Consider the following 22,297-nt stretch of genomic DNA (forward strand, 5'->3'; position numbering starts at 1 on the left):
ATTAAGTTATTTGCCAAATAAAATGGAGATCTTTGCGGATATGAATCTTTATATTTCTCTCCCCTTTAGCGACAAATTCCAGGTCGGACGCGGCGCCGATCCTGAGCGACATGCGGCAGAAAGCGGTTCTGAGCGGCTGGGCGAGGAAGTACGTGGTGGTGGAGATCCCGCCTTTCTGCAGGCAGAGAGGAGGCTGCGCCGACGACGACGTGGAGGCGAGGACGGAGGACACGAGCGGGGAGAGCTGGTCTCCGATGCTCACCGGCAGCGAAACGGACAGCGCCGAGGCCATGGACTGCTCCGGCGGACGAGAGGAGGAGAATCTGGACCGAGGGACGGAAAGCTGCCTGGTGTGACGAGAGCAGAACATTTCAGCAGGACTGTAGACTCCTACTTTCAGGGAGGTGGAGACATAAGACTGGAAACTTGTATCATTAAAATAAAGCACTCAGTTTTCTCTAATCTGTCAAGTAAATGTATCACATTTTGAATAGATAAACCACTTGATCTAGATAACTATTTTTCAACCCGGTTAGCGCAAGAGGCTTTTATCTACACGCTTTCTGTAAAGATTATATTCTGAAACAAAGTTGTTGATATTTAATATTTCAAGATGCGGATATTTGTTTTTTTCCTCTAAGACTTTTTGTTTGGTTTTGTTTCTTTGTGGGATATTGATGATCCCTTGTATTATGTTTGAGTGTGTGTGAATTTAAAGTTGTTTTGATCATTTTCAGTGTTCGCTCTGAGACAAATGCTTCTGTTAAGTTAAAGAAACAAGCCCTTCCCGTTTCTGATGAAGACGGTCTTGCACTGATGGTCCTTTGAGAAATTAAAACTCACAGCAAATGTTAAATTTCAGCCTAAAACGGGCAAAAGTGAATTTTCTTTCTTTTTTAAAATTTTTATTTATTTGTCTTAGCTTGTTATTCTTAACTTTAGTTTCTTCACTCCTTTCTATCAAGGATCAAAAAGTGCCACAATTTAATAGATGAACAAAGTGATCATTTAAATACATTTGGAAATGTATATTAGAAATGAATTGATCTGCCTTTATTTACATCTGTAAATATATAATACAAAAAATTTAAAAAAGCTGCAGCGCCTTCTGATTATTATTAGCCTTACTGTTGATGAGGGGGCGGGTCTAATATTTCTATAGATAAGGTGATTGGTCAGCAGTTGAGTTAAGCAATCACATGTTTGGGTTTATTGCAAAGGTCAGAGGGCAAATTAATATTTTATTACCATGCACTGTTCGGAATAAAATTATCACTTATAAAAATAATTCAATTATTTAATTGTGAGATTGTGGCACTTTTGAGGCTCCATAGTTGAATATTCTGCTGAATATTCAATATTCTCTTTTAATCACCCAAAACCACCATTTTATGAAGTTCTGCTGTCAGAATTTAAGCCAAAACACAATTTATTATAACTAATTATTGTGGTAAAGTAGCGACAGCATGGTTAAATATCTGCAGGATGAAATAAAAATATAGCTAAAAGATCTGGCTAGTAAAATATTCTGCAATTTTGCTGAATATTCAGTAATAGTGGCTTCAGTTGGCTGGATTTAAGCTGATAAATTATCCAAATTTTACTTAAACTTTTAACCCTCAAAATGGTGACTTTCACTTATAACGCATAATGATTGTTGCTTAATCTTAATTGTTGATTTCCACTAAGGATGTATTTTTCAAACATTTTGATTCTGGGATAAAGAGCATTTTTTCCCCCTCATTTCAAAATTATTCAGAAAATTTGCAAATTACTTCTTAACTCTTCAAATGATGGCTACAAATGTTTTTGGTAAATGTCTCAATATAATATAGCTGCTAATATTTTGGTTCCCATATCTACTACGTGTCTAAAACAGATCTAATGCAACAGATTTTCAGGTGTTTAGGTTCCTTGTTTTTCAGCATTGAAGTGTTTTTGCAAAAACACCATTTTACAAACTGAATTATCTATAAAATTTATTATTTAGGCTCAAATCTGGCCTCTTTCACAGGAACTCAGATGTTTAGAACCTTCCTTTGCTATTTTCCTATGCAAGTCTGATAATGTCGTTTTACAGGATAAAGCTTTGATATTTATGAAAACCTTTAATGTCTTACTCTTTGTATATTTGTGTAAAACTGTGGCGATACCTGAAACCTGTTGAATACAAATTGAAATGTTTTTTTTTCTGATCAAATAACAAAATTTCCCCTAAATTTTCTGTGATTTTTGTTGTTTTTTTTCCAACATCTGGATCAGCGGCACAGCCAGAAACATTTTACTAAGCATGAAGGGAGCGTCACTTCTTCTGCCCTTCTTCTTGCCCAGATGCGCCCATCTTTCTGGAAGAGGGTAAATCTGGACTGATCACAACACTTGACCTTCTTTAGTTCAATCTTTATTCTCCCTTTGAAATTGATGCATTTTTTCCTCTGATAAATTATCTTACTTTCAGTATTTAGGATTAGTTCCACTGTTGTTTTTCTTCGATTTGAAGTCACCAAAAGTTTAAATAGAGTTGGTTGATATGGCAGAAAACTTAGAATATAGACGCTTCATATCGATCGATATCAATAATTATTGATTCATTTTTTGTAAATATCTGAAATACTGCCAATGTGACCTTTCCTATTTTGTCCACAGTTTTCACTCCACTTTGTTTTTATATTTTTAGGAAGTTATGAGGCAGGTTAATGAAACCTTAAACTGCTGCTGCCTAAGTTACTAATCTGGTTGTTGCTAGGTAACCAGGAAGAAGGAGTTGCTAGGTAACCAAAGAGCGAGTGAGTGAGTTGTTTTCAGCCGACTTGGTGAGAGTTTGAAAGACTAGAGCCTTTTCTCTGCCTACATCCCCCAGAATGCTGTGCGGCTCTGGACTGGAGTTCAATGAAATTATTGAACAGTCAATCAGACCCTTTTTCTGGTGGTATTGATCAACTGTCTTGCGATATTGTTTTTGTTTATTGTCCAGACCTATGTTTAAGTGATCAACCTATAATTTTTTCCTCAAAAATGATGATTCTCTACTTTTATTTAGTTATTTATTTCCGGATTGCCAAGCCAGTGTTTGTGTTTCTGTCAAGTGAAACTGCGCGTTAGAGTTGCTAACCACTACTCCGTCATTGCCTAACCATTAAGAAATCACTGGGTGCCCTCAAGTGAAGTCACACATAAAAATATGTTTAATGTAACAATTAGTTTTTGTATTAATGAGCCTATTTTTGGCTGTTGGCTGAAATCACACATCAAACTTTGTTCATCACTACTTAACAATTAGGTCATCATTTACCATAAAACATCACTGTTGGATGAGGTCTGAAGCTGTTTGTGAGCTAAAGAGCTCCTTTAGTGACAGACTGCTGCATCCAGGGTGCACAAAGAGGCTTTATTATAGATCCTTCCTCCCAGCTGTTAGGCCTTAACAGCTGCTGCCAGCAAAGTCAGTAAGCACTTAAATCCCTAATGATATTTACATATGTTCTCATTTGTTTTTTATGCACAAATATACATGCATACTTTGTACATTTAAAAAAAAAACCTATTCAGTTGCACATTTTGGAAATATAGCGTGTTGTAGGATACTAATTTTAATAATTGTACAATTTCTTATTCTATTCTATTCTATTCTATTCTATTCTATTCTATTCTATTCTATTCTATTCTATTCTGCTGCTACAAATGAATTACCCCACTCTGGGGAAATAAATTATTTCTATTCTATTCTATTTTATTCTAGTCTAGTCTGTAGGCCTAAGACAAAAAATTGTATTTGTTAATGTATTGCTGGAACATGACAGTGGAACCTTTGGTGATAAAAACAACAACAACTATAATAATAATAATAATGATAAAAAGGTTTGTATATAAATAAAGAAAAGATGAAAAAAGGGAGCAAAGGTCAGGAAAATATAAACGATAAATTAAAATACTTGTTTGTACTGATATTGTGGTTATATCATTATAATCTTCATAAATATGTAACCACTATTATGTGAGAAACAATAATAGCTTCATAGGCATGCAGCTGTAAGAATATAAAATTGATCTGTTGTTAATCATTACTTAACCATTAATAAACCAACGTATCCCCTAAAGTAAGGTCACCGTTTGTTAATTAATGATTCTGATTTGCAGCTTCACTTTAGGGGAGTTAGTCCCTGACTCTGCATCAACCTTTCCTTCTAACCTATTAATGAGTTTGGTGTAGTTTAATGTTAGTAACTGAAATAAAAAATATAAAAACTGAAGCAGAGAAGCAGTGGACCAGCATGAAAAGTAGTATAATGGAGAAACCAGTAGAGAACAATGAAACCAGAGAGCAACACTTATAGGAGGAGGATGACAACATCAGCTGCATGTGAGGCAATCAGGAAATGGGCAACACCTGGTAGGCTGACGGGACGGAGGAATGAATCTAAATGAAGAGAGAAGCCTAAAGACAGACATTAAAACTTTAATCCAAATGCTAAGATTCTAATACAAAAAAGTAAGATTTAAAAAACAAACAATCAAAGGAGAACAGAAAATAAAATATTGTAACACCTGCTGCTCCACCGTGGTTGTTTTGATTTAAATATGATTATAATGTCAATGATAGGCAAAAATATCTGCTTATATTCATATTACTGTCAGTTTCTGTCTGGTTTATTGTTTGTTTCTGTTTTGAAGCCTTTATTGAGCACACTTGTGTTTATTATGCTACTTCTTATTGGGACTTTGACCAACTGTGGTACTTTGGCACAAACTGTTTATTTTTTCAACGTTTATTTGCATAACATGATACTATTATAAAAGATAATAATCCCATTCAATCCAATCCAGGTTTATTTAGAAAGCACCTTAAATTACCAAAAGGACCAAAATGCTGTCCAGAAAACATAAAACATTTAAAACATGACAGATTTCATCAAGAGGCCACAAAAACTCCAAATACAGAAATAGAAATGTGTTTTTTTCATATACGTATTAACATGTCCGCTTCTTCCCATCTGAGTGAGTAAACCACATGGAAGTTGGACAACAAAGAGGCAAACGTTGCTCACAAAGGGAAATAGATGCAGCATGCAGATACAATGAACTGATTTCCCTACAGAGGCGGAGAAACTGTGAGCCGCATGCACAGAGAAAGCACAAGAGAAGGAGAGACACTCAGGAAGTTAACAGGGGAAGTTTAGTGGTTTTTTTGCGTCATCACTTTATGCTGCCTCTTGTGTGCCGTTGCAGAGTGAAGGTAGGAACACTTGTTTTTGCTTTGTAACTTGTTTATTTCGCCCTTGTTCCCAGTTTTAAACTCCAACCTCAACAGGGTTGCGTGGACAGGGATGGGATGAGCGATGGGAGGGAGGCAGCAGGTGCCAGGGTGGTGGAGACAGCGGAGGGTTGAGTTTGAATGTCGGTCTGAGTTTGTATTTTCAAGCTCGACTTCCGCTGCAGTGAGAACGGGCCCTGCGATGGCCGTGACATGTGTTCAGGAAGGGCGAAGGGGCCATTTGTGAAGACAGCGGGGGGGTCAAAAAGCCGAGATCGGAGGCTTCAGTTGGTCCAGCAGCTCAAAGAGTCCCAAAAAGTGTGACAGCGGTGATCATTCAGGGGCTCTTTTCACTGAATAGCAGAAGTACAGGGACAAGGGTGTGGCCTGTGATTCGAAAAATAAATTGAGTTCATCGGGGGGGAAGTGGAAAGCCACATTTGCACACCAAGGATTGAGTGCAGCTTGTTTGATTTTGCATGGATAGTCATCTGCAGTTTGCACCGATAAAAACGTGTTTTATCTGGTTTTGCAGGGGGGAAGACTAACAGTTTGTCCAAAGACTCCAGCTTTACAATGCGATACAGCTCAAACAGGTGGCAGAGTTTCCAGCAGCAGCAGTGCGCTAGAGTCCCTGAAATGCTCAGCTCCTCCACAAATTCACTGCCACACTAACGAGAGTTGGTGAGCAAATCCAGCCCAAGCAGGCAGGAAGGCAGGCTGAGCTGACGGAGGAGCAACGCAGGCCGCTCTGAATGTGAGGTGGAAACCCGAGGCAGGAAGAGATGCGGAGAAATCGAAGAAAAGGAGGCAACAAAGAGAAGGTGTTTGGATGTGATCTGCTGGAGCATCTCACCACCTCTAATCAGGAGAGTAAGTGGATAGTCATCGCCTCTGTCCTCACACATTCATCTCAAGACTGTATTTGTATTTCCTGCATCACAAAACCGCTGTCAGATTGCTGAGAACCTGAATGTAAAGCATCAGATGCGTCTTATTGAGTGTTTTTCTTCTTTTTAGCTGTCAGGATTGTATAGTTTCATAAATAATCGATAGCAGAGACACTTATGTGCCTTTTAAGGGACTTTCTATAATAACATTAAAACCACAAAACTTCAACCACACCTGCTTTGACAAAACCTGATAATTTATTACTCTAACACTGACTACCATTACTATTTCTATCTGGGGCTTTTGGAGTTGATCACGTCAGAGGTTTTAGCTGAATTTGTGGATTTACAGCCTTCAAACTTTTTTTTTAATAAGTTGTCATGTCACAACTTCAAACTTCAGTGGGACTGGATATGATAAATCAACAGGGATTAGAGCAGAATGATGGATTTTCAGATAAAAATATCAAAACCTTAAAAGCTTTTACATTTGTATTCCTCTTTAATCTGATCCTCTAAAGTCTAGTGCAACCACTTTTCTTCAGAAGAGACTAAAAAGTTCATTATTGTGTGGTAGAGTAGTCTAATTTAGTAGTTTTAGAGTTTTGCAAAGTGCAATGGACACAAATTTCAGTTTCTTGCTGTGTAAAGCTGATAGTGACATTGATTAAAAAACTTAATCAGACATAAATATAGTATTATTTGCCTTAAATCAAACAAACTGTTATGTTATTTCCTCATCAAATATATACCTGGAGTGTTGTTCTGATTCCTGCCTCAGCTCCTTCAGACTAGCGGTAGCAGCAATTAGCAAACACCTGCTGGAACTACGGATTTTCTGAGCTCATCATATGACGCCACTAAGAACAGTCATAAACGGCCTAATGGAGAAGCATAGTTGCTATTGTTATTATGACGCTCTGAAGGCGGCGTGTTGGAAAGAGCAGGACCTTCTTAAAGAAATAGAGGCCCAATTTCAAGGGATCAAAGTGCAAAATCAAATTTCTTTTAGGTTAAGTTTGATATGCACTTCTATAATAAGTGAAGGTAACATAGTTACTTGATTGTGCTATAAAATGGCACAATGTGCCTGGAAAATACATAACACTGACCCTTTAACGTTGACTCTGCAGGGTATTGACACTGCAAACAGCAACTGATGACTAAAGGCATTAACAAGAATTTTATCAAGCAAAACTTGCAAATCTCAGAGACATAAAATAAAATGTGACTTGAAAAAGAGCAAGGAACTAGAGGTGAATCTGGGCAAAAAAAACCCTGAAAATCTGGCACTGAACAGAGAAAGATAAGAGCTTTTAATCTCTTGATTATCACAAAATATGGAAACAGAAAGGAGGAAAGTATCCATCTGTCTGTCAGTCTGTCTATGTATCTATCTGTACAGCCAGGTAGCTAACTAGGTATCTAGTTAGCTGTATGAGTAGCAGATCGGGTGAAACGTGGGGATAATGAGGCAGTGTGGGTATAATATGAGAGAAACAAAAGATGACATACTAAACCAAAGAAATGCTAACACTAATTTAAGGAAAGTAAATAGAAAAGCACAAAGAACAACATGTTACAACAGAAAAACAGAATATGGTAAGATGTGAACTGAAGTAGGAAACAATGTAGAGGGAGTTCAATAACTATGAAAATAGAAAATGACTATGAAAATAGACCTACAAGAAGAATTATAATGGCAGAAACTGTGATGCATAAATCACCTAGTAGAAAGAATCAAACCAAAAACACAAACACCAAAGAACTGAGGCCAAATTTTCAGTTTTTCAGATACCAAAAATCCCTAGAAGCAGGAGTCTGTTTATATTGTTTCTGTAGCTCATAAACATAATCATAAATATTGAGAATAAAAGTTTACAATGGCAATACTGAGACTCTGACAATGAGCCAGTAAAGTTTCATGCTTACCACTGCAGGTTATTCTTTTTTACTTAGTGCATTGAACCCAAACCACAAAGGAGGTTGATGGGAGTATCTTTATGTTTCCTCTGTTTTCATGGTTTCACTGGGTTCATTGTGGGTAAAGATGTCAAAAACTGAGTGGCATTTCTTTTTAGATTAGGTCGAAGAGCTGCATAATGACACACCTTCCTGGTTTGTAAAAAAAACTGTTGCTTGTTCTAGATAATGTCTGCAAAGTTTAACTAATTAAAACTTTTAAGACTTTTCAGATAGCAGGTGGAATTTCAGATCAGCCTTCATTTAGTTCTGGTGGTCTCTGGTTCGGTTAGACAACATTTAGCACCAAATTACGTCTTTTTGAAACAGCTGAAAGCTCGTTAGGCACACAGGTCACGCCTGTAAATTGTGTAAAAATGCCAGAGTGCTGTTACTGGGATTTCATCACAGATTGAAGAAGTTGAATTGCGGTCTTAATATTTTGTTTCACTCATGTGTTCAGCAGCAGGTATTGTGGTTATTACAGCATTCTGTCTCAATACAAAATCTGGTGGTTAAAGTAAACATGCATGTTTACTTTCACTGGAAAATTTCAACAAAGAAATTATTTATTTTATGTGGGTATGAAAGATTAAATATAAAGCTAACTGCTGATTGAATTCCTCTAGATCACCATGAAGAAATTATTTTTAGTAAAAAATAAAAATAAAAAAAAGATTAACTGTACTGTACATGAAAAAAACCTCAGGTTTTATTATGTTTCCTGTTTCCTGGAAGTCTTTTAACACCTTTTTTATACCAGTTTTTTTTTTTTATCTGTCTAGTAACCTCAACCTGACAGCATATTTTCCTAAAAATGAGGAAAATCTTTTATCTTTTCACTGCAAAACGCAAGGAGCTTTCCAACACTCCTAACACAGAAAAAATGTACCAATGCAACTTGTACTATTTTGTTAATTAAGTCAATATTCAAGAATTACTGACTTAAAACAAGCTCCTAAACCTTGCTGAAAGGTTATTTCAAGTAATATTTGCACTAGAAATTAGACAAAAATACTTTGCAAAATTTTGTGTTTTTGCAGCGTTGGATAGCAACAGCTGGCTTTAGCTTCCCGTATTTTTATGATCTGGTTTGATATATAAAGTCCTATATTGAAATTCAACAAATGCATGAGCAGAAGTACTATAACCTTTGTCCATACCTCATTTTGTCTGTTGTTCTGTAGTTGCTTTTAATAATCAGAGTGATTTCCTGCAGTTCCCCTGGTGCTACGATCCTGCAGCGAGTTTGTGGAGCAACATGGGATCGTGGATGGAATCTACCGCTTGTCTGGAGTGTCGTCCAACATCCAGAAACTACGGTTAGGCTTTTTTATTTGGCTAATTGTGTGGTACCCCTTCACACTAGATATTTCCATGCTTTCAATACAGTCAAAGGAAAATCTAAGCACAACCTGAAGGTTTCTGCCGTAAGGGGAGGAAGTGGCACAACCAGATATTTTATAATCAAATCCACCTGATTAATTGGTTAATCAGGTGGATTGTTGGTGTGCATTAACTCAATACCAATATGGAAAGACATCAGCAATGACCTGTGAGGGATATTAATTAAGACCATTTTTAAACAATTTGAATCCATAATTTTACAGTTACAAAATTATCCCCATGCAGAATCGATTATGAGAGAAGCTAATCTTCCCAGAAGGGAATGTTGCTGTAAATTCACCTAAAACAAAACGCAGAAACTAGAGTTGGGACTTTAGCGAGTTAATTAATTACTTAGATTTTAACATGTTAACAATTTTAACGAAATTAATTGCAATTTTTTTTTTTTTTTTTTTTTACACAAAGAAGTCCCGAGCCGGAACCTTTCTATTTACGTGTTTCGGTACGCCTGTAAATCTGGCGCACAAACAACATCCGCAAACAAAAACCATGGATGACAAAGCCGTTTCTTTTGAGTCAAGAGAAATGGCTTTTTGCGTGAAAAAACGTTATTTTGGGACGCTGGTGAATACTTTTGTTGTGTTCAAGTTGTGCTAAAAGGAGTTAGCCCATTTCCAAAGCTGTTCAAGCATCAATGCTAAACATGTAGCAGCACACGTACTAACGCTGGCGCTGATGTCTGAAGGAAGAAAGAAGTTACTTGAATGATAAGGGGTTCCTGAAAAACGTGAAAGGTGGATAGTGATAATAGCACTTTGCACTAATCTGATGGCTGAATAACAAATTTAAAACTAAAAATATGTATGTAGCCATATGTCTATTCATTCAATAGTTTAGCTGCAAAAAGGGTTTTGGAATTGAAAATGTTTATTTTGTTCATTCATTTTGATTAATTAATTACAATTGACACTATTAAATTAACTCAATTAAATAATTTAATTGAGTCCCACCACTAGCAAAATCACAAGAGCTCTATCTCAGGCTCTACAGGTCTCAGTTAGCATGTAAATAATGGAGTAGAAAAGGCTTTGTCAGGATGCAAATTATTATTGCAAAGATTCTGCATTCTGTACAATCTTCTTATGACCGCATTCGAAAATAAGTTTAGATCTTATTTAGATTTGTTTGTGAAAACCTTATGAGGTGAATCTTTTGTTTCTGTGAAACCAGGGGCGAGTTTGAGAGTGACGGGTCTCCAGATCTGAACAAAGATGTATATCTGCAGGACATCCACTGCGTCAGCTCTCTGTGCAAAGCTTATTTCAGAGAGCTGCCCAACCCTCTGCTCACATACCAGCTGTATGACAAGTTTGCTGTGAGTAACTGATGCTGCTCTCTGAAATTACATGCTCAAGATCAAGTGGATTCTCATTGACTATTATGTTGACTGACTTTCGAGAAGGTAAATGTTTTAAGAAATGGAAAATGCTAACAGTGCATGTCTTCCTGCAGGAGGCAGTGGCCATCCAGCTGGAGGAGGAGAGGCTGGTAAAGATCAGGGATGTGTTGAAGGAGCTTCCAGAACCTCATTACAGGTAGAGACTCTAAAACTGAAATCCTCTGCTTCTTAATATTTACTAACATTATAGCAGGTAAAACGTAGCTAAAACGGTTGTAGTCCATTATGCCGTTGGTGTTGAAGGTTTATTTTTAGCCAAATTTGGCAGAGGTTCCAGATAAACAGTTTTACTAAAAAATTAAGGATTGAAGATAATAAACTATTCCTTTATATCATGTTTCTGTATCTTTTCTGTGTGCTTCAATGAAGGATGATAAATAAAAAATACTTTTTTCTTCATTAAGCAGTAAAATTCAGTTTCTGAAATTACTTAGATTTTGTTATGATGTTATTATTCTTATACCTATGTGAAGCATAAGAATATGGAAATTTTATAAATAAACTATTAAGACAAATAAAAAGAACATTCAATAAAGTAGTGCAAGCAAGAGAGAAATAGAGGGAGGACCAGTTAATTTATTTCAATATTGACTTTAAATCTAATAAATTTTATGTATTTTTTCCTAAAATGTTCCAGTTGTGTAAGGAAACTTATTTGCCATATACTTAAGTGACAGAAAAATATTTTTAAGAATGTACATTTTTAATAATATATTAAAAGCCATAGTTTTGGGACCCACTTGTTTAGGTTTTTTAAAGTTCATTACTCTGATTTAATTTAGATGACTTTTATAGTTGAACAGCTTCAAATCTTAGCAATAAATAAATAAATAAAAGGTCACCAAGGATTCAAATTCATAAAGTAAACAGACATGACTCTTGTTTAAACATAATTGTTTGTTAGTGAGGTGCATATATAATGACAAATTGTAATTTTTAAAAGATAAAATCATGTTAACCATTATTCTCGCAGGACTCTGGAGTTTCTGATGCGTCACCTGGTCAAGATGGCTTCCTATTCCTCAGAGACCAACATGCACGCTCGCAACCTGGCCATCGTCTGGGCCCCCAACCTGCTCAGGTGTGCTAACGTCAGGCTCAGCCTGTCTTACACCTGCTTTGTTACTTAAAACTGGCTTATGTGAAGCATTGCTTTGAGTTTCTAGAACAAGTGAATTGATGAGATTTGTCTCTCTGTCTGTCTTTATACATTGTTATCCATTGAAATCTTCCCTTTATCAGTTATTTCTTCATCTTGGTCCTTCAAATTCTCCTTCCTTGTGTTTTAACATGAATTAAAGCTGCTCCTTCTTAAAACCAGTTGATAAACATATTTATTTCCCTGCATGATAAGGTCCAAGGACATCGAGGCGTCTGGATTCAACGGTACCGCAGCCTTCATGGAGGTCCGGGTCCAGTCCATCGTGGTGGAGTTCGTCCTCACTCACGTCCCTCAGCTGTTTCCTCTGGAAGGTCTGGAGAAACACTCAGACATTCCCCACATTCAGACTCCTGCTTCATCTCTGCATTCTCCGTCGTTTAGGCGCACCTACAGAGAGGAGGAAGTCCCTCCCCTCGCCGTCGGCGCTGCCCAGTCAGGAGCTCGTGTTCTTCAGGTCGTCGGGTTCTCAGCCTAACTTTGGGAACATTAGTCCAGGCGATGGTCCCCTCGCCATCAGACCCTACCACTCAATCATCGAAGGCACAGACAAGTGAGGGGATCATTGATCCGTTAGATAAAATATTAATACAGGACCATACTTACATTTAAAGATGGTTAAACTTATTCAAGGCCACATGAATGTAAATTAGCTGCATAGATATGTGAATTTGGATAAAATTTAGACATTGTTCACTAAACTGCGTCCTCAGGAGGAAAGGATCACTCAAAGGCAGGAAGTGGATGTCCATTTTCAACATTGGAGGACGATTCCCAGACCCGCGACGGAAACACAAACATTCTGCCAAGGGTAGGAAATGAGAGATTTGACTTCTCTGTCTCTATTCTTGGGTTTTTCCAAAAACAAACAAGAAAGTGCTTTCAGTTTTATTTGTTTAAGTGAGTAAGCTCCAGATTATCTGATAATCTGTAGTTTTGGAGTGGTAGAAAAAATAAAACTATTCAGTTATGCAAACCTCTACCACATTCGTTTAAATGCTGCCTGCGTCTTTATATTCTCCTTCATGAAGTTGTCACTACCTTTTGTAATTTCAGAAAAAGACAGAACATCTTTAAGACCGGCAAGAAGCATGGACTCCCTCAGCACACCGTCCTACCCAAATGAAGGTGCTTTGCTCTCAAATATTTTAAAAATTGGTTTAATTAATCAAAGGGGATTTATTGCAAGAAACTCTTTTTATTTTATTTATTTGCTGTGCCTAACTGATCTGATGCAAAGTTCTTTTTATGTTTAGAAAAATTGTATGTTCTATTGTGAAAGAGTTTTGTGGTGACATAGAAAATTTAGACGATAGTCAAAACAATTAGTTCCTAATTTTATTTCCTTCTGATCCACAAAACAGCTGTGGTAATAATGCTAGCTATTGATTAAGTAAGCAGACCACACTACGTACCAAAATAAAAAAAAGGATAGATTTAAAAACACAATAATAAAAAAGACCAAGAATAAATTATATCAGAATAAGAAGAACAATTTAGCTTTGTTTTGAAAATGCAGTTAATCTAATAAGCTTAATTTGCAACTTAATCTACTGAAGAAGCTAAACTGAAACAGAAATACTTTTTTAAGTCTGTAAAGATGCAGAATAATTGGCAAAGCAAGTATATGTCGAAAATAAAATGCAGTAGAAACATTTTTAACAGCAGAAACTGAAAGAGAAACAAAAAAAATTGCTGACGTAGCTGAATTAAAAGCATACAAGTACGATAGACAATAGAAGATAACTGAAAGTGGATCTATTATGCAAAATTATCATTTTATACATTTTTATACTTCCATTTAGATTTGCACTGCTTCTTTAAAGAGCCTAAGTGTTTAAACAAACAACCCAGATGTTTTTCTGCAATAAATTAATATTTTTTGGTGTCTGAAAATTAAACTGTTTCAAAAACCTCCAGAATGTAACGCCATAAATTAGCAACTCCTGTTACCTAGCTACTCCAGTGAAGCCCAACCCATTACTTAGCAACCTCAGCTGAGCTCCAGCACATTTGGGCTCAGTTGGTTTTACTGCTCTATGAGCTGTACAATGGCTGCTGAAAAAGACAAGTGTTTTGTTTTGTCTGACTTGACAGAAATCACTTGCTACATTCTGTTTGGTTGTGGAGAAGGCTCTACTAATGCTTTTCAAAGATGTACGGTTGTATAACTGCGCATCAGTTTGCAGCCATTTTCACATGTGAATGTAAATGTTGAGCTAAGGGGGCGTGGCCAGCAGCAGCTTATCTGGATTTAAAGTGACAAGACACCCTAACACTGCTCAAAATATTTTTACCTGAGTAAAAGTAAAAAGTAACCATCCAAGAAATTACTCAAGTACGAGAAAAAAAAGTATTTGGTGAAACGTCTACTCAAGTACAGAGTAACTGATCAAATTATCAATCATTTAATATTTAAAAATTACATAATCAGATACATGAAAATATAAAGTTAAGTAGAAATGTTTGTATGTTAAAGATAAAAATGACAATAACTAATTGAAGTAACAAAAAAATAACAAAATTAGGCAAAATAAATAATAGGTTTCTTTCAATAAAAAACTTATGAAACGTTACCAAAAACTGCAGGTGTGTGTCTGTGTCTGGTGAATTTTTGGTTAAAACTTGTTTGTTTTTCATTCATTGGGTAGAAAATCCAGAAATAGTAAAAATATTCCTAAAAGTAAAGTTTGTCAAAAAAGTTACCCAAGTAATTGAGCAGATGAAACTAGTTTCTAGCCAACTCTGGTTGTTTTGAACTGTTCCTTGTATTTCAGGTTCCAGGCGCTCTGGGCCGCGTCCTCCATCCACCAACTTGTCCCCTCCAGCCGCCAGCCTGGCTCCGCCCGGCTCAGACTCCGCAGCTCCCACCAGCGGGTTAGGGAGCAGAGAATATGCCGTGACCTACCGCAGAGGAACGGGCTTGGTGAGCGGAGGAGCAGGCACCCAGGGGACCTACACGGCTCTGGACCCAGAGGGTTTAGCGGTGCCGGGCAGCGAGGGCGTCCAGACCAGGTCTCCAGGACTCTCCAACAAAGCCAGACGAGCAGCTATGCACATCACCGGCCCCACCATGGTCACTGTGCCGCTACATATCACCTCTAACCTGGCGCTGGGGGTTCTTCAAGGAGGTGGCAGTGACAGGGTCATAATCCGGGGAAGAGACAAAGACGGAGGGGACAAGCAGGACGGCAAGGAGGCAGGGGGAAAGATCGAGATCAAGGAGCCAAAATTAATGGAGTGGAACGTGGAAGAGAGCAAAAATGTTGAAGAAAAGGACAAGAGTGAAAATGAAACAGAAGATTTGGACACAGAGGGACATAAAGGGGCACCAGAAGTCTCTGAGGAGGAGAGGAAAGAAGGAGGAGAAGAGAAAAACGGTGAGGAGCTAAGAAAAGATTGTGGACACAAGGAGACGGGAGGCCAACATGTAACGAGAGAAAAACGAGTGAAAAGCCACAACTCCAGCACAGAGGAAGATAATCACGAAAACATGGGAGATGAAGACCAAGACAGCGAATACATGGGTGATTTTTACAAATTCATAATGATTAGTTAAACATGCTGACCTAAATATGTTGTGTCTCTCCTACTAACCTGCCAGCTTCTGTTTGTATGATGCAGTATTAGAAAATAAAAAATGCATAAAATTACTAAAATAAAGTCGTAATATTAGAAGGATAGAGACAGAATTGCGAGAATAAAGTTATGCGAGAAGAAAGTCATATTATGAGAATAAAGTCAGTATTATGACAATAGTAACTTCAGAAGGAACCTATATTTCAAGGTTTTAAAGTTGTAAAAGAATAAAGTTTAAATAATACGCTAACAAAGTCATAATAATATGAGACTAAAGTCATAATTCAACTTTATTCTCATAATATTTCGACTTTATTCATGTAACATTATGACTTTGTTAGCATATTATTTCAACATTATTCTTTTACAACTTTATTCTTGTGATATTATGAGTTTCCTCTTGTGACATTATGATGATATTTTCATGAAAGGGTGAAATTATCTACGTAATTGTATTTATATTCTTTTCATTTTCTAACTGTAGCTCTAGTACTCCATCATATTTCTGACCCTGATCATCATTTATTTACAGAAATGAAGGGATCAGAGCTGGACTATCAGCAGGCGGCTGCAGCCTCGCAGCATGAAGACGACACCGTTTCTGATTCTGATGATTTTCTAAACTCAACTGAAGCCGAGGAAGACGACCGCAAAGTGTCGGGCTACATCGAGGACAACTTTGAATTCCTGGACCTGATGGACTGCAGCGCCATGGACCACATGGACTGCAGTGGGTCCTATCAGGTGGGACATTATTATCTCACAAATTATGTAGAATTAACATTCAGCAATAAGCAATAAATCAATTCATCACATCATAAATTGAAAGGCTTGATCATTTCCATTTTGATACTTTTTGAAGGGCAGTTTTGTTTACAGAGTCTTCATAATCCATTTTATGTATGTTTATGATTATTTGTGTTTTAATTTATATTTTATTTAATGTTTTGGTTGTTTGTTTTTTTTTAAATCTTCTAGTTTCAGTGTTGCTTGATCTTTGAGAAGGCGAACTTGCTTTCTTGTACCATTATCAGTATGTCACTTAAAAAATGTTTCAAAACATACAACGGCGTATTAGAGGTATTGTAGAAGGAGAAAAAAAGAGGAATACATTTCTGCCAAAAAACTCAGAAATTAATTTAAATAATTTATTTCAGAAATTTTCTAGAATTTTTTTCAATTTATGAATTTGTGAAGTACAAAAAATCTAGAAAAAACTCAGAAATTTTTAGATTCACCTCAGAAATTTTCTAGAACAAAAACAGTTTCAAAAGTTGAAAATGTTCGATTTTACAAAAATTTTCTGAGTTTCAAAAGTAAAAACACTGACTTTTGAAACTAGAAAGTTTCTGAAATTAATCTCAAAATTTCTAGTTTTTTATAGAAAATTATTGACTGTTCAATCTCATATTTCCAGTTTTTCTTTTACAAAATTACTAAACTTAATCCCAAAATTTCAGATTTTTTTCTAGCACATTTTCGACTCAGGAATTTCCTATGTTTTTCTAGAAAATTTCCTAGAAATTACCTTCTTTTCTTTTTTACTTTTATCTACGATGGCCCTAATACGCCGTTGTACAAAACAACATTATTGTTCATTCCCCCAACAATTTATCATCCAGCAAAGTTTGTTATCATGACAGATTAAATAAGTAGTTTTAGCATTTTGGTCTCTTTGCCTTTCAGATTAATGAGTTCTCCGTCGAGCCTCCTGGTCACTCTGATGATGAGTATGAAGTCATGGCTCAAGCTGAGAGACCGACGCTGAGTGTGTCCGAGCCGAATCCACACAGACCGCTCAGCCTCGACCTGAACAGTCGACACACTAAATCCCTCAGCTTGCCCTACATGACGTCGCCCATAGACGGACCGGAGGAACACTCTTCCTCTGACGATATTTCAGAAGACGAGGGAGATGAAGATGATTACAGCAGCGATGAAGATGAGAGCATGTTTGTTAAGAGCCTGCCACCGGACTTCTTCTTGAGCAATCTGTCAGGACTGGAATCAGACAACCGGGATTGTCCCAGTCCTGATCTAGTCCAGGAGCTGCAGGGGTCTGAGGGAAAAAGCTGTGAACCGTTGGATGTTGAACTTTCTGTTTGTAAAGAAGCAACTGAGCATGTGCAGGAAAACGCTGGAAACGATGAAGAAAAGCAAGAGACAAAAAAGGAGGAAGAGGATGAATCTTATCATGGAGAAGATCAGCTTGAAAAGGACACACAGAGGTAATAAAGTATTAACATATAATTTCAGTTCAGTTATCAAGCCATTCTAACATTCAGTCAATATGAAGGTTTAAGAGGGCCAAAAATTATTTGAAAAGTGTAAAATATGAATAAGAAGAAGCTATAAATAGCACAAGGATGTTGGCATTATAAACAAAGTTGTGAGTTTTGAGCAGATTGTTTTACTTCCTGGCTGATGTCTTCAGATGTTGCCTCAATATTTCCACATAATGTTCTTTTCTCATTATGCCGTCTATTTTAAGAAGTGCACCAGTTCCTCGTTCAGCCCCACAACATGATGCTGCCACCTCCGTACGTCACAGTTAGGATGGTGCAACCATCCCCGTTTTTATTTTCCCTTTCCCATCATGTCAAACACAAAAAGCGGCGTGTTTAACGTGTGGCCTTAAAACACACCCACAGGTGTTCCTAAAGTTAACTCAGATGTGTCAGTAAATCTATCAGACATTCATGGAAGGAAGCCCAAAAGGTTTGATCCACATCATACAGATTAAAATACAGTTTTCCTTATTACTGACAAATGTATGTAAACTTTTTATTTTTTCTAAAAAATGCTCTCGCCAAGTTTTCTATAAATAATTTTGGTAATTCTAACTAAGCTGAAACAAGAAACATTTGATCTGATTAACTTCAGACAGAGAGAAAATTTATTCAGTGCAAGTAAATATCTGGTTTCTGTGGTACATAAATAAACAGAATAAAGAATAAAAATACTGCACAGAAAGGGCAAGAAAGGGCATAAATTCAGTGTAGTAGTAAAAATACTGTACTCCAGTAAAGAAGAATGTGCTTCTGTGTCGAGTTGGTTAATTAAAAATGTACAAAATGTGAATTAAAGACTTTTTTACAAACGGTGACAATAAAAAACTGTACAAAAGCAAAGTTGTACAAATACCAACAGGAATATAAATACTTATTAAGTCATTACTTAATAAAGTGATCAAACTAAACTAAAGTGAACTAAAGTGAAGTGAATCAAAGTGAAGCAAACTAAACTAAACCAAAATTAATTAAAATGAAGTGCACTAAGCAAAAGTGAACTAAACAAAAGTGAAGAGAACTAAAGTGATCAAACTAAAATAAAGTGAATTAAACTAAAGCAAACTAAAGTTAAGTAAATTAAAGTGATCTAAACTAAAACGGAGTAAATTAAAGTCAAGTGAACTAAACTATGTGTTGCTTTGAGTTTGTGTTAAAACACATTTAAATTTGTTTGTATTTTAATGTTTCCAAATAGGATAAAGTTCCTTTAGGAAGATTCTGTATGTTTCTCTGCTGATTTACTTCTATTGCAGACGTCTGAACTGCTTTTTATTTGTCCTTTTGGCAGGACAACAGATGAATCTCCAAGCGCCGCAGAAGACGATGAAAGTGAAAAATGTGTAACTTCAGAAGCATCAACAAGCTGCTGTGAGGAGCTTCAGGAAACCGACAGTCTGACTGGAGCAAAAGCTGAGGACGGGGAAGAGGTTCTGGATGAGCCTGGAGATGATTCTCTTTTGACAAGAGATGATACGTCAAAAGACATTGAAGGACAAGTCAGTGAGGAGGACAATGCAAACAGCAGGACAAGTAGTGACATTTGGAGTGAGATTGAAGATGTTGTTTGTGAAGTGATTGAGGATGAGGAGAGTGAGCAATCTGAGAGGAAAGCTTCTTCAGAGGCAGATGTCGAGGAAGATGGAGAAGTGGAGGAGGAAGACGCGACTAGCAAGACAGAAGCGTCATCACCGGAGCCAAATGTAGAGAAACCTTCAGATGAAGAGAGAAATGAGTTAAATCAAGAAGCTGAGCATCAAAACAGAGAAGATGCGGTTTCCGAAGAAACAGAAAAGGAGAAGGAAGACGCAGACGGAGCAGAAAGCAGAACACAGCCGAGCGCCGATAAACAGCCAGTGAGCTCATCTGATATTAGGGACTCAAAGGAAGGAAGTAATCCTGCAAACGGCAGTGGCAGCCCAGGAGGCGTCGGGAGGAAGCTGGTTGTCTCCAAGCAGCCTAAGGTTTACCAGGTCAAAGCCGTGCCGGTCGTTCCCCCGAAGCCTCAGCACTGCAAAATCACTGCGCTGACCCTCCGTCAGCAGCAGCAGGAACGAGAGAGGAAAGACAACGCTCTGAAGGTCCCCACAGAGCAGGAGCGGGACGGACACGGGGACAGCGAGACCGCCGAGAAAAAGGACAGGCCGTCAATGCTCAGAGAGAAGAGGAGGGACGGCCTGGACGCGGCGGTGAGGGACGCGAAGAGGAACAGCCCGCTCAGCATGTGCTTCGACGAGGCGGTGGCCATCGCGACGCTGAGGCGGGAGAAAGAGCGAGGAAGAGAAGGAGAGGCGGACCCAGAGGGACTGGGGAAGTGAAGGACAGTAGCTGGGCCTCCATTACAAATGTGTGCAAAACTTTGTCGACATTTAACTTGTGTGGAAAGAAACAAAATTTCACAACTGCGACGTTTTTATTAAATAAGAAATGCAATTAAAATCACGTGAATAAGTTTGTTCACGCAATAAGTCATTAAAAACCACAGCAGTGATAGATGTAAACAGTTACTTGAGATTATATTCATAACTCAGCGACAAGTCCCTTATATTTAGGAATATATGCAGCGTTTTGAGGAAATTGTAGTTGCAGATTTTAGCTACAGATCTGAATGACAAACTCATCTTTTTATAAACTATGAGAGCTTTGTTGGAGCCAGCTGGCCATAGAAAAAAACAAAAACTTTTGTCCTTCTATCACTTCCTGTCATCTTCTTTGGCGTTTCTGACAGTAGTAACAGCCAGCTGTCAATCACATGATCCGTGTGATACGAAAAAATGTATTCCATGGCAGTTTTTTGAAATGCATCCATTTCAATATGACTGAAAAATCACCTCATCCTACCACAAAAGTGTGAGATTTTTCAAAATAGCTGGCTGTGTTTCCATGAAGCGGATTTTAAAAATTCCAATTTGCCCAAATTTACTGTTAGTGAGTGAAGGAGATGCTTCAGACTCAGCTCACGATGTTCACGAGGCTCTCTACCCAGCCGAAAGTAAAACTTCATCATTGTTTTATTTTGTGATTGCTGACATTTTTGTCATCATTGTTAATATTTAGTTTTTTTGGTTTACAGCCATCATAGTAACTTTGTTGAAAACAGTTTATAAAGTCACACCCTGGTAAAGATGCATAAAAAGCTACCACCATATGTTTTAGTGGTGAAATCTCACCAAAATATTTGACTCAATAATTTTTCAGTGGAAAAAAGCTCCTAAACATCTATATAATCTGTGTAATTATTGGCACCAGTGGAGCCTTGGTGACCCCAGCATGCCACTTTGAGGAGACTTTATTCATCCTCCATCACCGGCCTCCTCACCGTGCGTCTTGGAAAGATAAATGTGGGTTCCAGCTGTTTTGCATTTTTAATTATTGCTCTGCCCCTAAGGGCAAGTTGCAACGAGAAGCTGCTTATTTTCTCATTTGTATACCAACTTCCCTAACTTTAATGATACATTTCCCTCTCTTTCCCATTTTGAAAAACAGCTAAGAGAAATCGGCCTCTGTGTCACGTTACACTTCTACCCCAGAAGCAGGAAGAACTTAAAAATATAGAGAATAAAAAGAAATAAAAATAGTTCAGCTTCATTTAGGTCACAATAATTGTGAAGGGAGGCCTTTCTAACATGAGTTTTCATTCCTACTGAATAAATGTGGTAAAGTTAAAAGTGTATTTTTCTATTTTTCTTCATTTTCAATGGTGAGATTATGGAACTGAAATGAAAGATTATAATTTAACTTAAGGCTTTTTATACATCTTTACCAGATTTTTTATAATTTTAATTTTGTGTTCGTCAGACACAAATGCAATAATAAAAGCATGAGATTCAGTTTGTTATAACTGCGTTGAGGAGGTCATTATAACTTAATCCCAGGCCTTAATAATTCTGCCTGGAATTATTCTAAATAAAACATGAAAAATGCAAACATTGAGGTGGAACGAAGTATTTAGTGCTGCTCCAACATCACACGTTATACAGATGAACAGCCTTTATAAATACTCGTCATTCTTCATCTCTGTTGTGTGATGGTTGTATTATATAAAAAAAAAAACATTTCACTTTGTTTTCCTGCATTTTGATTCTCAAGATTTTGGAGATTAGTTTTGAAAGTGGCTCCATAGCACTTACCGTTTGCACTTATCTTTGGGTCAGTTGTTTCTATGCAAAGTTTATGTACATAAATAGTTTATCTGAAATTGATTGATTGACATGTCTAGTTTGAGGCATTTGAATAAAGAGCATTGTGAATTAATGTAGTGTTTGTTGCATTATGTTCTTTTTAGAAAACACTAGATGCTATTACCTTGTATTGGAAACCACATGGACGTTTAGATCTGTAGACATTCACGTATGTCTAATA

General features: G+C 37.2%; 2 protein-coding genes across 2 annotated transcripts in view; both read left to right on the forward strand.

Annotated features, from left to right (window-relative positions):
* Positions 1-2,219, forward strand: part of tesk2 (testis associated actin remodelling kinase 2) — a 38,758-nt gene extending 36,539 nt beyond the window's left edge. The window contains exon 13 of the mRNA XM_015009200.2: positions 70-2,219. Coding sequence (XP_014864686.2) covers positions 70-356 — 287 coding nt within the window. The 3' untranslated portion in view covers positions 357-2,219. The remainder of the gene's footprint in view (positions 1-69) is intronic.
* A 2,927-nt stretch (positions 2,220-5,146) lies between these two features.
* Positions 5,147-22,189, forward strand: arhgap30 (Rho GTPase activating protein 30). Its single transcript, XM_015009204.2, has 14 exons — positions 5,147-5,233; positions 5,787-6,124; positions 9,323-9,425; positions 10,681-10,825; positions 10,963-11,045; positions 11,883-11,990; positions 12,264-12,382; positions 12,453-12,621; positions 12,782-12,879; positions 13,125-13,196; positions 14,846-15,595; positions 16,180-16,391; positions 17,334-17,875; positions 19,227-22,189. Exons 2-14 carry the CDS (start codon positions 6,037-6,039, stop codon positions 20,251-20,253), a joined length of 3,516 nt encoding a protein of 1,171 aa, XP_014864690.2. The 5' UTR covers positions 5,147-5,233; positions 5,787-6,036; the 3' UTR covers positions 20,254-22,189.
* The last annotated feature ends 108 nt before the right edge of the window (positions 22,190-22,297 follow it).

The sequence above is a fragment of the Poecilia mexicana genome, unplaced genomic scaffold (assembly GCF_051168715.1).
Source record: "Poecilia mexicana isolate PSO_F unplaced genomic scaffold, ASM5116871v1 scaffold_17, whole genome shotgun sequence".
Classification (NCBI taxonomy): domain Eukaryota; kingdom Metazoa; phylum Chordata; class Actinopteri; order Cyprinodontiformes; family Poeciliidae; genus Poecilia; species Poecilia mexicana.

Coding starts and splice junctions, on each gene's coding strand:
- arhgap30 (XM_015009204.2), top strand. CDS start 6,037: ATGCGGAGAAATCGAAGAAAAGGAGGCAACAAAGAGAAGGTGTTTGGA. Junction 13,197..14,845: donor ACCGTCCTACCCAAATGAAG/GTGCTTTGCTCT, acceptor CTTGTATTTCAG/GTTCCAGGCGCTCTGGGCCG. Junction 15,596..16,179: donor CCAAGACAGCGAATACATGG/GTGATTTTTACA, acceptor ATTTATTTACAG/AAATGAAGGGATCAGAGCTG.